Source organism: Erpetoichthys calabaricus, chromosome 2 (genome assembly GCF_900747795.2).
Source record: "Erpetoichthys calabaricus chromosome 2, fErpCal1.3, whole genome shotgun sequence".
In the NCBI taxonomy this organism is placed as follows: Eukaryota; Metazoa; Chordata; class Cladistia; order Polypteriformes; family Polypteridae; genus Erpetoichthys; species Erpetoichthys calabaricus.
In genome coordinates this window covers 191,757,608-191,770,287 of record NC_041395.2, presented here as the reverse complement: position 1 = coordinate 191,770,287, position 12,680 = coordinate 191,757,608, and the positions used below count along the sequence as shown (strand labels likewise).

General features: G+C 43.9%; 1 protein-coding gene across 2 annotated transcripts in view; it reads right to left on the bottom strand.

Moving 5' to 3' along the window:
- Nucleotides 1-12,680, bottom strand: part of arhgef4 (Rho guanine nucleotide exchange factor (GEF) 4) — a 289,616-nt gene that overhangs the window by 18,984 nt on the left and 257,952 nt on the right. Inside the window, exon 9 of one of the 2 annotated variants that reach the window (XM_028794916.2) lies at nt 12,392-12,635. The exons of the other annotated variant lie outside the window; for it this stretch is intronic. Coding sequence (XP_028650749.2) covers nt 12,392-12,635 — 244 coding nt within the window. The remainder of the gene's footprint in view (nt 1-12,391; nt 12,636-12,680) is intronic. 2 annotated transcript variants of the gene reach the window in all.

Genomic DNA, 12,680 nt, shown 5'->3' with positions numbered 1-12,680 from the left:
TATATATATATATATATATATATATATATATATATATATATATATATATATATCAAATCAATGTCAACCTTTTGTAGGGTCTGTCCCTGAGACTTATTAATTGTCATTGCGAAGCAGAGCCTTAGTGGAAATTGGAGGCGTTTGAATTGAAATGGGAGATCAGAGGGTATAACGGGGATGCGAGGAATAAAAACTCTCTCCCCTGAGCCACCGCCAGTAAAAATAGATGCCTGAATGAGGTTCTTTTGCAGTCACATGACCTGGAGTCTCGTGCCGTCACAAAGTTTCAGTGGCTGTACGCAAATCCACAATCGGTTTCATATTGTTTTCGTACCTTATCAATTGTGAAATATGGTTTTTGAACAGGTTTGATTCTTTGAAGTGATCACTCCTGCTGCGTTCAGTCACTTCACGTGAGCCGCTCTCTTGTGTGATGTTGCGATGTCCACGGGTTTATTTAATGTTAGCTAAGACCCGGCAGTTAAAAGTTTCTTGCTACAGCAATTTTAACTCTGTCACAAAGTGATCCAAACTGTCGTTTATACCTCGTGTCTTCTCATTAAACTTGTATCTCGCGAATATGGCATTGCAAACGGCAGCGGGTCAGTTCACGTGCTTACATGGGAGGCGTGATGACGCGATATATTTTGATATATATCAAAATACCCGCTGCCTTGCGGCTCAGCTCCTTTTTCACCACGACAGACCGATGCAGAGCCCGCATTACTGCAGATGCCGCACCGATCCGCCTGTTGATCTCATGCTCCATTCTTCCCTCACTCGTGAACAAGACCCCGAGATACTTGAACTCCTCCACTTGGGGCAGGATCTCGCCACCAACCCTGAGAGGGCACTCCACCCTTTTCCAGCTGAGGACCATGGTCTCGGATTTGGAGGTGCTGATTCCCATCCCAGCCGCTTCACACTCGGCTGCAAACCAATCCAGAGAGAGCTGAACATCACGGCCTGATGAAGCAAACAGGACAACATCATCTGCAAAAAGCAGTGACCCAATCCTGAGTCCACCAAACCGGACCCACTCAACACCCTGGCTGCGCCTAGAAATTCTGTCCATAAAAGTTATGAACAGAATTGGTGACAAAGTGCAGCCCTGTCGGAGTCCAACTCTCACTGGAAACGGGTTCGACTTACTGCCGGCAATGCGGACCAAGCTCTGGCACCGATCGTACAGGGACCGAACAGCCCTTATCAGGGGGTCCAGTACCCCATACTCTCGGAGTACCCCCCACAGAATTCCCCGAGGGACACGGTCGAATGCCTTTTCCAAGTCCACAAAACACATGTAGACTGGTTGGGCAAACTCCCATGCACACTCCAGGACCCTGCTAAGGGTGTAGAGCTGGTCCACTGTTCCGCGACCAGGACGAAAACCACACTGTTCCTCCTGAATCCGAGGCTCGACTATCCGACGGACCCTCCTCTCCAGGACCCCCGAATAGACTTTTCCAGGGAGGCTGAGGAGTGTGATCCCTCTGTAGTTGGAACACACCCTCCGGTCCCCCTTCTTAAAGAGGGGGACCACCACCCCGGTCTGCCAATCCAGAGGCACTGTCCCTGATGTCCATGCAATGTTGTAGAGACGTGTCAACCAAGACAGTCCTACAACATCCAGAGCCTTGAGGAACTTCGGGCGTATCTCATCCACCCCCGAGGCCCTGCCACCAAGGAATTTTTTGACCACCTCGGTGACCTCAGTCCCAGAGATGGGGGAGCCCACCTCCGACTCCTCAGGCTCTGCTTCCTCATTGGAAGGCATGTTAGTGGGATTGAAGAGGTCTTCGAAGTACTCCCCCCACCGACCCACAATGTCCTGAGTCGAGGTCAGCAGTGCACCATCCCCACCATATACAGTGTTGACACTGCACTGCTTCCCCCTCCTGAGACACCGGACGGTGGACCAGAATCTCCTCGAAGCCATCCAAAAGTCGTTCTCCATGGCCTCCCCAAACTCCTCCCACGCCCGAGATTTTGCCTCAGCAACCACCAAAGCCGCATTCCGCTTGGCCTGCCGGTACCTATCAGCTGCCTCCAGAGTCCCACAGGACAAAAGGGTCCTGTAGGACTCCTTCTTCAGCTTGACGGCATCCCTAACCGCCAGTGTCCACCAACGGGTTCGGGGATTGCCGCCACAACAGGCACCGACCACCTTACGGCCACAGCTCTGGTCAGCTGCCTCAACAATAGAGGCACGGAACATGGCCCATTCGGACTCAATGTCCCCCACCTCCCACGGTATGTGGTCCAAGTTCTGCCGGAGGTGGAATTTGAAGCTACTTCTGACAGGGGGCTCTGCCAGACGTTCCCAGCAGACCCTCACAACACGTTTGGGCCTACCAGGCCTGACCGGCATCCTCCCCCACCATGGAAGCCAACTCACCACCAGGTGGTGATCAGTTGAGAGCTCCACCCCTCTCTTCACCCGAGTGTCCGAGACATGTGGCTGCAAGTCCGATGACACGACCACAAAGTCGATCATCGAACTGAGGCCTAGGGTGTCCTGGTGCCAGGTGCACATATGAACACCCCTATGCTTGAACATGGTGTTCATTATGGACAATCCGTGACGAGCACAGAAGTCCAATAACAAAACACCGCTCGGGTTCAGATCGGGGGGGCCATTCCTTCCAATCACGCCCTTCCAGGTCTCACTGTCATTGCCCACGTGAGCATTGAACTCCCCAGCAGAACGAGGGAGTCCCCAGAAGGTATGCCCTCTAGCACCCCCTCCAGGGACTCCAAAAAGGGTGGGTACTCCGAACTGCTGTTTGGTGCATACGCACAAACAACAGTTAGGACCCGTCCCCCCACCCGAAGGCAAAGGGAGGCTACCCTCTCGTCTACCGGGGTAAACCCCAATGAACAGGCTCCAAGTCGGGGGGCAATAAGTATACCCACACCCGCTCTGCGCCTCTCACCGGGGGCAACTCCAGAGTGGTAGAGAGTCCAGCCCCTCTCAAGGAGATTGGTTCCAGAGTCCAAGCTGTGCGTCGAGGTGAGTCCGACTATATCTAGCCAGACCCTCTCAACCTCGCGCACTAGCTCAGGCTCTTTCCCCTTCAGAGAGGTGACATTCCATGTCCCAAGAGCCAGCTTCTGTAGCCGAGGATCGGACCACCAAGGTCCCCTCCTTCGGCCACCACCCAACTCACACTGCACCCGACCTCCTTGGCCCATCTCATAGGTGGTGAGCCCAAGGGAAGGGGGGCCCACGTTGCCTCTTCGGGCTGTGCCCGGCCGAGCCCCATGGGTGCAGGCCCGGCCACCAGGTGCTCACCATCGAGCCCCACCTCCAGGCCTGGCTCCAGGTGGGGGCCCCGGTGACCCGTGTCCGGGCAAGGGAAAACGCCGTCCAAAGTTTTCATTCATTATAGAAGGTTTGAACCGCTCTTTGTCTCATCCCTCATTGTTTGTTGTATAATTTAATATTAGTAAAATTATACTTTGCACTTATGTTCCTGAATTTCACTGATATCCTTCATTTTATAAGTTCCTATAGTCACAAAAAAAAGACCTCTCACATATTTTCTACCCAGATAAGCATGAACACACTCATTGTGTTATCCTGCCAAATTTGATCAAAGCTGGAGAATTAATCCAAAGCCTGTTCTGCATCTTCCTAAAGCACTAGTGGTCCTCAATGGAACTTCAATGTTCATGAAACATTTCCCGAACAGCTTTCATGGTCCAGGAGAGCCCTTATAAAAGGAGAGACTGTTGCTGCATTATGTTTTTCTTATTTTGGTGTTTTAGTCCTGCACTCGCTAATCTTTCTTATACATAGAAAGCAGTAAGCTAATTTAACTGCCCATTCACTACAAGAACTTACTACTGAACAAGTAGCCATTAGAACTGCTGTTCTTCAAAATTGCTTGGCTTTGGACATAATACTATCCTCTCAAGGAGGAATGTGTGCTGTTGTTGTTTCCCAGTGTTGTACATACATTTCAGATGTTTCCCACAATATTACAGCTATGACTGTATGCAAAATATAGCACATGGAGCAGGAGATTCAGATGTTGATGTTCTTTTCAAAAGAGAATCAGGGTTGATTTAGGGTATAGCTACGAAAAGGTGGGATGATTTTCAAGGTTTATAGAGTGTGCATTCTGCTATGAGGATTTGTAATTTTAAAGTTCTAGATCGGTATTAATGCTAATAAAGACATCCTTTTATTAAATTATTGTGGCTTTTTTTTCTTCCACATAAGGAACAATAAATAGGATAAATGCAGATCTTGTTAACAGTGGCCATTCAATGGCTATTTGTTTCCTGTTTATTTCAGATCTAATTATTCAAACCACACCTCCATACCATTGCAACGTACATACTCAGATAGAGTCACCTCATTTACAAATACAAACTCCACAAGTTTTGTTATGTTTTTTTTCCCCACTTTGGATGCCATATCGAAATTGCAGTCTGCAATGAATCAGACAGTTCTGGTGTGTTACCATTGATGAACCGTATGTTAAACACCACAGGTCACATCAGTTTGGGGAGCATACACTGGTGCAGTGTGTTGCTGCATGTTCCACATGATGCAACAGCTCGGGATCTCGGTTGGCAAATATAACAGACAGGCCCCACCCTCCGGAAATGACAATCTACCTGCCACCTGTTACGTGGGCGACTCCTTGGCCTAGTCCAGCCACTCGGGTCCTCAGCAATGAGGATCCTGCAAGCCAGATCTCCATCAGAGAATAGCACCACTTGGTCATATTTCCATAACTGACGCCCCTTCATAATGCAGGTAATGTACCTCATTCAGGACTTCATAAGCAACCGCTTGTCAGACACAAAGTAGAATCAGTGATATACAAGGATTCTCTGAAGAGACACAGTACCAAAGGAGTCCAGTCTTCGTCTCAGGTCATTGGATGTCTCACAAACATATAGCAAATCAGGAAGCTCCAGGACTCTAAAGACTTGGGCATTTGTCCTTTTGCAGAGATATTGGGGGTTGGTGGCATTCTGGCCACCATAAAAACTTCATACAGCTCTGAAAAGGCAGACAAATAAGAATCCTTTCTGCTCTCCATGGGAGTAGCTCTGCTGCAGCTACCTACAGTAAGGATGCTCACATTATGAAGGGGATGGGAGAAAGCCCACGGGAGTCTCATTCTTGGAAGAGTCAGTCGTGTTGGGGATCGGAACTGGTGTGGTGCTGAAATGTCACCTGCTGCATTACAGCACTTGGGTCCTAATTTGAAGCAGCCTATCCAGGTAGGTATGTGGAATGCTTAAACACCACAATGTGAGATAAAGAAAAATACTGCAAACAGGTTTACCACCTATACACTATAGAGCAGATCTGATGCATTACACTTGTCAAAATAAACCCTGAGCAGAATGGAGTGCTAATGAGCTCTTGGGCACAGCATGACACATATAGCATTCTAAATACTACATATTAAGATTATTGCAGTTCATCCTTTTGCTATCAATGAACTATTTAACATAGAGAGGTTCATCACGATGGTGTGACAGGAATGTACTCTGCGACACCGCAACACCCATGTTGAAACATAAGTACAGTACTAATTACCTTAGTAAAATCAAATGTATACATATAATATCAGCTTGGCTGATAACACTGATTGCATGATATGCATGTGCTTTATCTGCTTAATCTGCCACTGCAAATGTACCATCCATAAAAAACCAATATCTGTGTGAAGAGTGAAATTTCTGAAATTCCTGCCTTCTTTGGAGGTTAACGATAACATTTTTTTCCAGCCTTAAATACTAATTAAGTTTGAAGTATGGTGGTGAGTATTCATGCTTGAAAGATCCTCCGCGGATCTCATTTTCAAACAATTTAGCTGTATTGTCTAAATTAACATGCAGCAAGTTTTAATTAAAGTGCGGACATTGGAGTATCTGTGACTGACTGCCTGTTATGGCCAATGAAATCCATAGAATAAGTTATTGACAAATGATGAGGCTTTTGTATTTGCTTTCAGTTCTAGAAAGGAAAGCTGACTGATGAATGAAATGACCAGCAAAGTCCACAAATTCAGACTCCTGAAGTGAGGGATACAATGCCCGCGTCTAAACTAACATTACGACTGCACTGTTTTAAATAATATTTAATAAATATAAAATCAACTGGATACTCTCATGTACTGTACATTATGCATAAAGATTAGTGTGGTGAAAATCTAAATTAAAATTACAAAAGCTAGTTTCTATTTTATCATTGTAATTAGGTTCTAGTTTTTTGGGCATTTTTTATTTTTGTTTTACATAAAATTATTTTTTTTAATAACAACTAGGAGGCTTTGCCCACTGCTCACTTCGCTTGACCACCCCCTCTCCCCACCCCAGGGCGTGCTATGCGCCAGCCACTTTGCGTCTCTGACGCTCGTGTTGTGAAGAGGAGGCTGAACGCACGCCTAAGGAGATGCGGACGGATCAGCTGCTGCCTTGCTGCTCCTGCTGCTGAGCTGCGTGTTCTGCTTGTCGCTCTGCGCGTCGATCATTTAAAAGCCTGTACAGCAGCTGTCCTCACTTCGCTTGCCCACCAGCCACTTCGCATCTCTGCTGCTCGCATTGTGAAAGGGGAAGGGGGGGGGGGGGGGGGGGATGTGGTCTGAACGCATGCTGCGTGTTCTGCTTGAAGCACTGCGCGTCGATCATTTAAAAGCCTGTACAGCAGCTGTCCTTTTGTCTCACCACGAGACAAGGCACGGGTCTTGCTTCCTAAGGTTGTAATGTCTAGTCTCGTGTGACGTCAAAGTGTCTCTCTGAGATGATCATGTCTCAACCCAAGATTTTTTTATTATAATACATAAGACATATTTAGATTTTGTTTTTGGGAAAAACACGGCCAGTCTGTACCCGAATCAGAGACTTTAAAGGAGTGTTGCTGAGTGACCAAGAGTATCACTTACTCAGATACTTCCCGACACCAGTGACCTGTCCTGCCATGGTAACAAAACAATAGTACAACAAAAGCCACCAAAAGACCCACTCTCATATTGAAAGGGCATTCAGAGTTGTGAAAAGGTGCCTTTGTATGTCTAAGGGTTGGTCTAAGACCATCCCTAGCAAAAGCCAGCAACTTCATTGTGGTGTGTGCTGTGCCTCACAATTTAACCATTGCCCTGAGAAGAGCTGTAATTGCCACAACCTCAAAGACCAATTTCACTTATAGGACTTTTTTACATTCTTAATGGGCCTGCTAAAGATGACCAGCATAGGAACACCCACAGGATAACAGTCATCATCAATTACTTTAACACTATCCAGGAAACATGATACACATTTGGCATCCACCACCCTCACTCTAACCTGCCAAACCCCTACCAGTTAAGGAAAAAGTACAATTCTTTCTCTCTACACTTTCCAAATGTGTTCCCTAATGCTAAAGTGAAAAAAATATTAACCAAGTCAGATTTGAATCTATATTATTTTGCAAGGTCCAACATATGATCAAAATTCTTCTTCTTTCAGCTGCTCCCATTTAGGGATTGCCACAGTGGATCATCTGTCTCCATCTATCCCTGTCTTTTACATCATTTTCTGTCACACTGATTGCCTTCATGTCCTCCCTCACTACATTCATAAACCTCCTCTTTGGCCTTCCTCTTTTCTTCCTGCCTGGCGGTTCCATCCTCAAAATTCTTTTCCTGATGTACTCTTTACCTCTTCTCTGCATGTGCCCAAACCATCTCAATCTAGTCTCTCTCACTTAGTCACCAAAGTGTGGTACCTGTGTTGTCCCACTAATATGGGACAACTGCATGTGCAGATGAATGGTAGACTTCGAAGTCAACTTTTCGAGAACAAGTCAAGAATCGTATAACATGAAGTAAACAAAAAGGTCAGCTTCATAATGTGACATGATGTGTATGACAGATTTCCCACATGAAATATATTGTAGATTTGTTTCATATTTGGTAAATCTAATAATGCAATGGAATGGGTTTAGCGTGATAATTTCACACTGATTATATTCATCCTATCATCATTGTTGGAATAATGGCAGCTCAGATGTGCGCCTCTCAAAGTTAAACACAAATGTTACCTCTTGCTGCTGCTGGTCAACCAATTCTCCAACTCCCACAGTCTGTAGCAGCTTGGCTCAGTAGAATTTAGCTTTTGCCTTCTGAATCATTTTCTTTTCCTGGAAATGCTTTCATTTTTTAAGCATTAAACTCTAATGCCATGACTTCCTGCAATCTTAAAAGTGCCATCTTATTCCCGTACCCCTTGCAGCCCTGAAGCCTACTCTGCTCAAAGCCAGGGACCTTTTGTTGCATTCTTCTCAGTCCAGGCTGTCGCTCCATTGATTCTTGGCTATCCTCCTCCTCCACAGAAACAGCCACATTGGCTAGACTATTGTGCCTTGTAGAAGCATTGTGCTAGGTGAAACAGAACCTATACTGTGTGGGGTAGAATGGAGTGGGTGCTTGTCTCTTCCTTAAGGGAAGGGGTCATATTTGTGACACAGCAGTCAGTGTGAAACTGGTTTGGACCTGTGGGAATGTAAATCGCTGAGCTCCCCTCCAGTTGGGAACCTGCAGAAGTACCTGCAATAGCTCATGAGAGATTATCACATACAGTATAAGCAATAACATAGTAATGGATTAAGAAATGCTTTATTATGCTGTTATTTTTCTGCCTGTTGATCACATACCTGAAAGAACAGATTTTCCAATCATGTTACTATTGATGATACAGTGAACAGTGTCTGATAAATTGGGGAGCAACTGTACAACTAACTGTATCACCAAATTCTTTAAGCTGCTCTGGCACAGCTAGATTGTTATGCATCGTCAGTGCCTTGCACTGTGCTAAAAAGCACATTTAAAGGTCTGTGGCAGTGTGTGTGTTTTTAGTAAAGAACAGTGCATTCAGACTCTGGGCGTAGCTATGTGCTGTAGCATGGCCAAATGGTCCTGGGGTGTTGATGATGAAATTGGCTGATCACACATTCATGTGTAGATGTGGTCAGCCCAGCTGGGTTCCTCGTTAACTTTCTGAGGATTATCAAGGCACTTCTGGCCACATTTATATAAAACAGCCTGAGCAGGATAGATAGGAGAATGAGAAAAGAAGAGAAAAAGGGACTGGAAGTTAAATGAAAATGAAAACAAATGACAGATAGATAGATAGATAGATAGATAGATAGATAGATAGATAGATAGATAGATAGATCACCAAGGGATGGCAGCGGAAGAAGGGAGTACGGTTTGTCAGGTGCTTGCCGTAGGACATCTCCTCTCACTAAGGAGATTGTAATAGTTAAGCAGTGAAGTCATTTATTTTAGAAGGAAACACAGAATGCTCATGATGGATTTATCCATTTATGTTATTTGAATCTCTACTAAAAGACACTGATTTTATTAGGATTATTTATTTATTGTTTGGACACTGTATTAATAAAAGCACTTCGCTCATTTTGCTGCTGCTGTTATGTGTCCTCATTACCCAGTCCATCCTCGGTACATGACTATTGATGTCTCAGGTTCAACAGGGACTGTGACGATGTGGGTTCCGCTCCATGCTCCTCTTCTATTAGGGAGCCCTTGAACCCATCACCGTCGGTAATGTCACCGATGAGCTAGACAGTGAGGCAATAAACAATTGAGCAAAGGGGATGATGTTTAAAGTGCAAAAGTGCTTTTATTAAAAGAACAAATCAAAAGTGCAACAGTGCAGTTCAAAATGTTTTCATTAAATAAATAATCCATAAAATGAAACGTGAAAAACCAAATGAACAAACGTGGAGATTAAAATCCATCAGGAAAACTCTTCTAAAAACCATGAAGTAAAATAGTACAGGAAGTAATGTTAAAATCAAAAACCCGGTGTCTTCTGTTTTCATGGCGGCTCCCCTGCTACGCCCATCTGGTCTGCTCTACAGGAGAGTCGCCTACCTGCAGGATCAGCTGCCCTTCAAACAGGTCCGGTAGCCCTCCGTTCCTTGGCTTCGTCGGGCTCCCAACCGGACCGAGACTTGGGATATTTCCCAGCGGCCAAGGCGCTCATGCTGGGACTACACCTGCCCAAAGCCTCCTCGACTCCCGCTCCTAGCAACTGCCAAGTCGAATACTTCTACTGGCCACTCCAGCTACTTAGTCGCTCAGCTGGAGCGACCGCTTCTTTCAGCCTCACTGAGTGTCGGCCAAACACTCCTCTCGTAGACTCTCCTCACAGCTGCCTGCTTTCTCATATGTGAGCCTGCTCTTGCTCGCTCGCTCGCCTTCCTCACACCGGCTTTCTCCACCTACTTCCTGTCTTCTCTCTACCTCCCGTTCTCTTCCCTTTCTTTTCTTTTTACTTCTCCTCTCTAACCGACTTGCGCTTCTCTTTATATGCAGAGAGGACATAGCAGCTGCAGCCCATTAGCCACAGGAACGATCACGGATGTGGGCAGTCTCTCACCTGTGCACTTAGGTGAAAAACACCCACACCGCAGATCGCCCTGCGGCTTGCTACAGCCACCACGCCCCCTCGCTAAACCGCGAGCGCGGTGATTATTTATTTAAATAAAAACGGCCTTTGGTGGGAGAGCTGTGGACCCATAACACCACAGGGAGATGCCAGCTGTGCGCAATCTGGGCCATTACATGCATGCTTATATTTTTTTTATCACTTTACACAGGCTTTTTAAGGTTGTAGTGCAGTTAGGGTGGCAGTTAGGGAAGAGCACTTTAAAGGTGAATGTAAGTCTCTTTCATGTTACATTCCTTCGAATACTTGTGAAGTATGTTTACAGTTGTCCTCCAACACTTCTTACTAAATGTATTATGTAGAGTTTGTCATCTAGTGTAAAGTTCTCACCATGGAGACACATTCTTAGCATCTGATGACATTATATACTATATATCTTTTGGACAAGACCAGATTGTTAGCTTGATTTCCAAAGTAATTGCTGCCAAGTATTATAACTGGGAGACAAATGGTTTAACGTTGTTTTACATCTACATAATTTGTGAATCATCAGTCAAACTGAGCAATAATGAATAGGATATCTAGTAATGTGACCACATCATGCCTCCTTTTGACAGGTGGTTGCTTTTTATACCATAATTCTGAATCAAATTTTCATTTTCAATATCCTCATAACAAACACTATAATGCATTATTTAATGTAAGCTGTCCCTACATTTCATTTGTCTTTCTTTATTCTGTACATGAAAATTTCTGTTAATGTTGGAGCACCCTATGTATATCAAATGCATAATTTAGGGTCTGGATCTATATTTTAATGCTCTTCCATCTGTACAATGTAAGAACAGATTACATTAAATAATGCATTATAGTACTTATTTTGAGGATATTGAAGATGAACAGAAAATGGCATCCACAGAAAAACAACAAACTAAATAAACATGCAATAAGGCAAATTACTAAGTTACTAATGTCAAAAATTTGGATTCATCATAGGGATGCTCATGCTTAGTCCTGGAAGGCCACAGTCATTAGAAGCCAAATATTGCTTCTTATTATTATTGAATTAAAACTTGCTTATTAAAATTCCCAAACCTTAACTGATTCTTTTAGACTTGATCAGTTACATTCAATGTTTTTACTTGCTTCTTGTTTTCTTAACCATCTGCCAACTAACACAAGATCAATTCACCCTACAACTTGATTCAGTTTACACTTGAGTGTTCATCATGAGGCATGTGCTTCAATAAAACATTTGGAAAGCAACAGGAGAAAAAGAAGTGAAGGACTGATAATTACTAAACTTTTCTGGACCAAAAATCAATTAAAAAATAGACAAAATACAATATAGCAGAATGAAAACACCAAGAAGACAAAAAATAAATATATACATGTATATAGATATAGTTTTTGTTCCAAAACAAAACACCTGTAGCACCTTCAGCCATTCAGGACTGACCTTAAGGACTATAGTTTACTTTGCACATTAGGCTATTATCTTGGAGTTATTCCAATATGATGAAGGTTCTTCTTATTCTTCCAAAATCCTGGTTTAATCATTAGTTTCAAGAAGAATTGCTTTTTGTATACATTAATTCTTCGCCTGCTCAGATAATACTCTTTCTAATTCATATAACATAATTGCACCAGAACTGTGTAAATAGCAATATCAGTCATATTTTTAAGTCCGTTTAAGCAGATTTCCAGTTTAATTTCAACTTATTTGAATTTTTTCAACTGTAGTGAAGGGAGTGGTTTCATTCCCTTTTTATCATATAGGGAATCAACTCACCAGAGATTGTCAACTATAGTTCAACACCTGTCCATAAAATTGTCATGTGAGCACAATTTGAATCTTTAAAATATATAAATATTTTAAAAGTATAGCCATGTCTTCATGTACCTTGAACAACGCTACTGTATATCTCTGTATACCACAGAGCTAGGCTGCAGCTAAGACGCATAGTACCTGTCTCTTTGTCATGCTGAACTTGTTTCCTCTCATCCTCAAATGCACGGAGCCATCGTTGCTTGTGTTCTGGTTTCTTGGCACAAAATAGGTGGACCTCCTCACTGACTGGACTGAGTAGCTTGAAGGCATTTTTAACACTCATATTGAAATCCTTGTCTTTACCATCCTCTATATCCTGTATTTTCAAGGCATCCATATCTATTCGTCCCTTGTAGTACAGGATGTCACGACGTAAGAGATCCTATGAAAAGTATATGATAAAGTCTTCTACTAAACAAAATGCAAT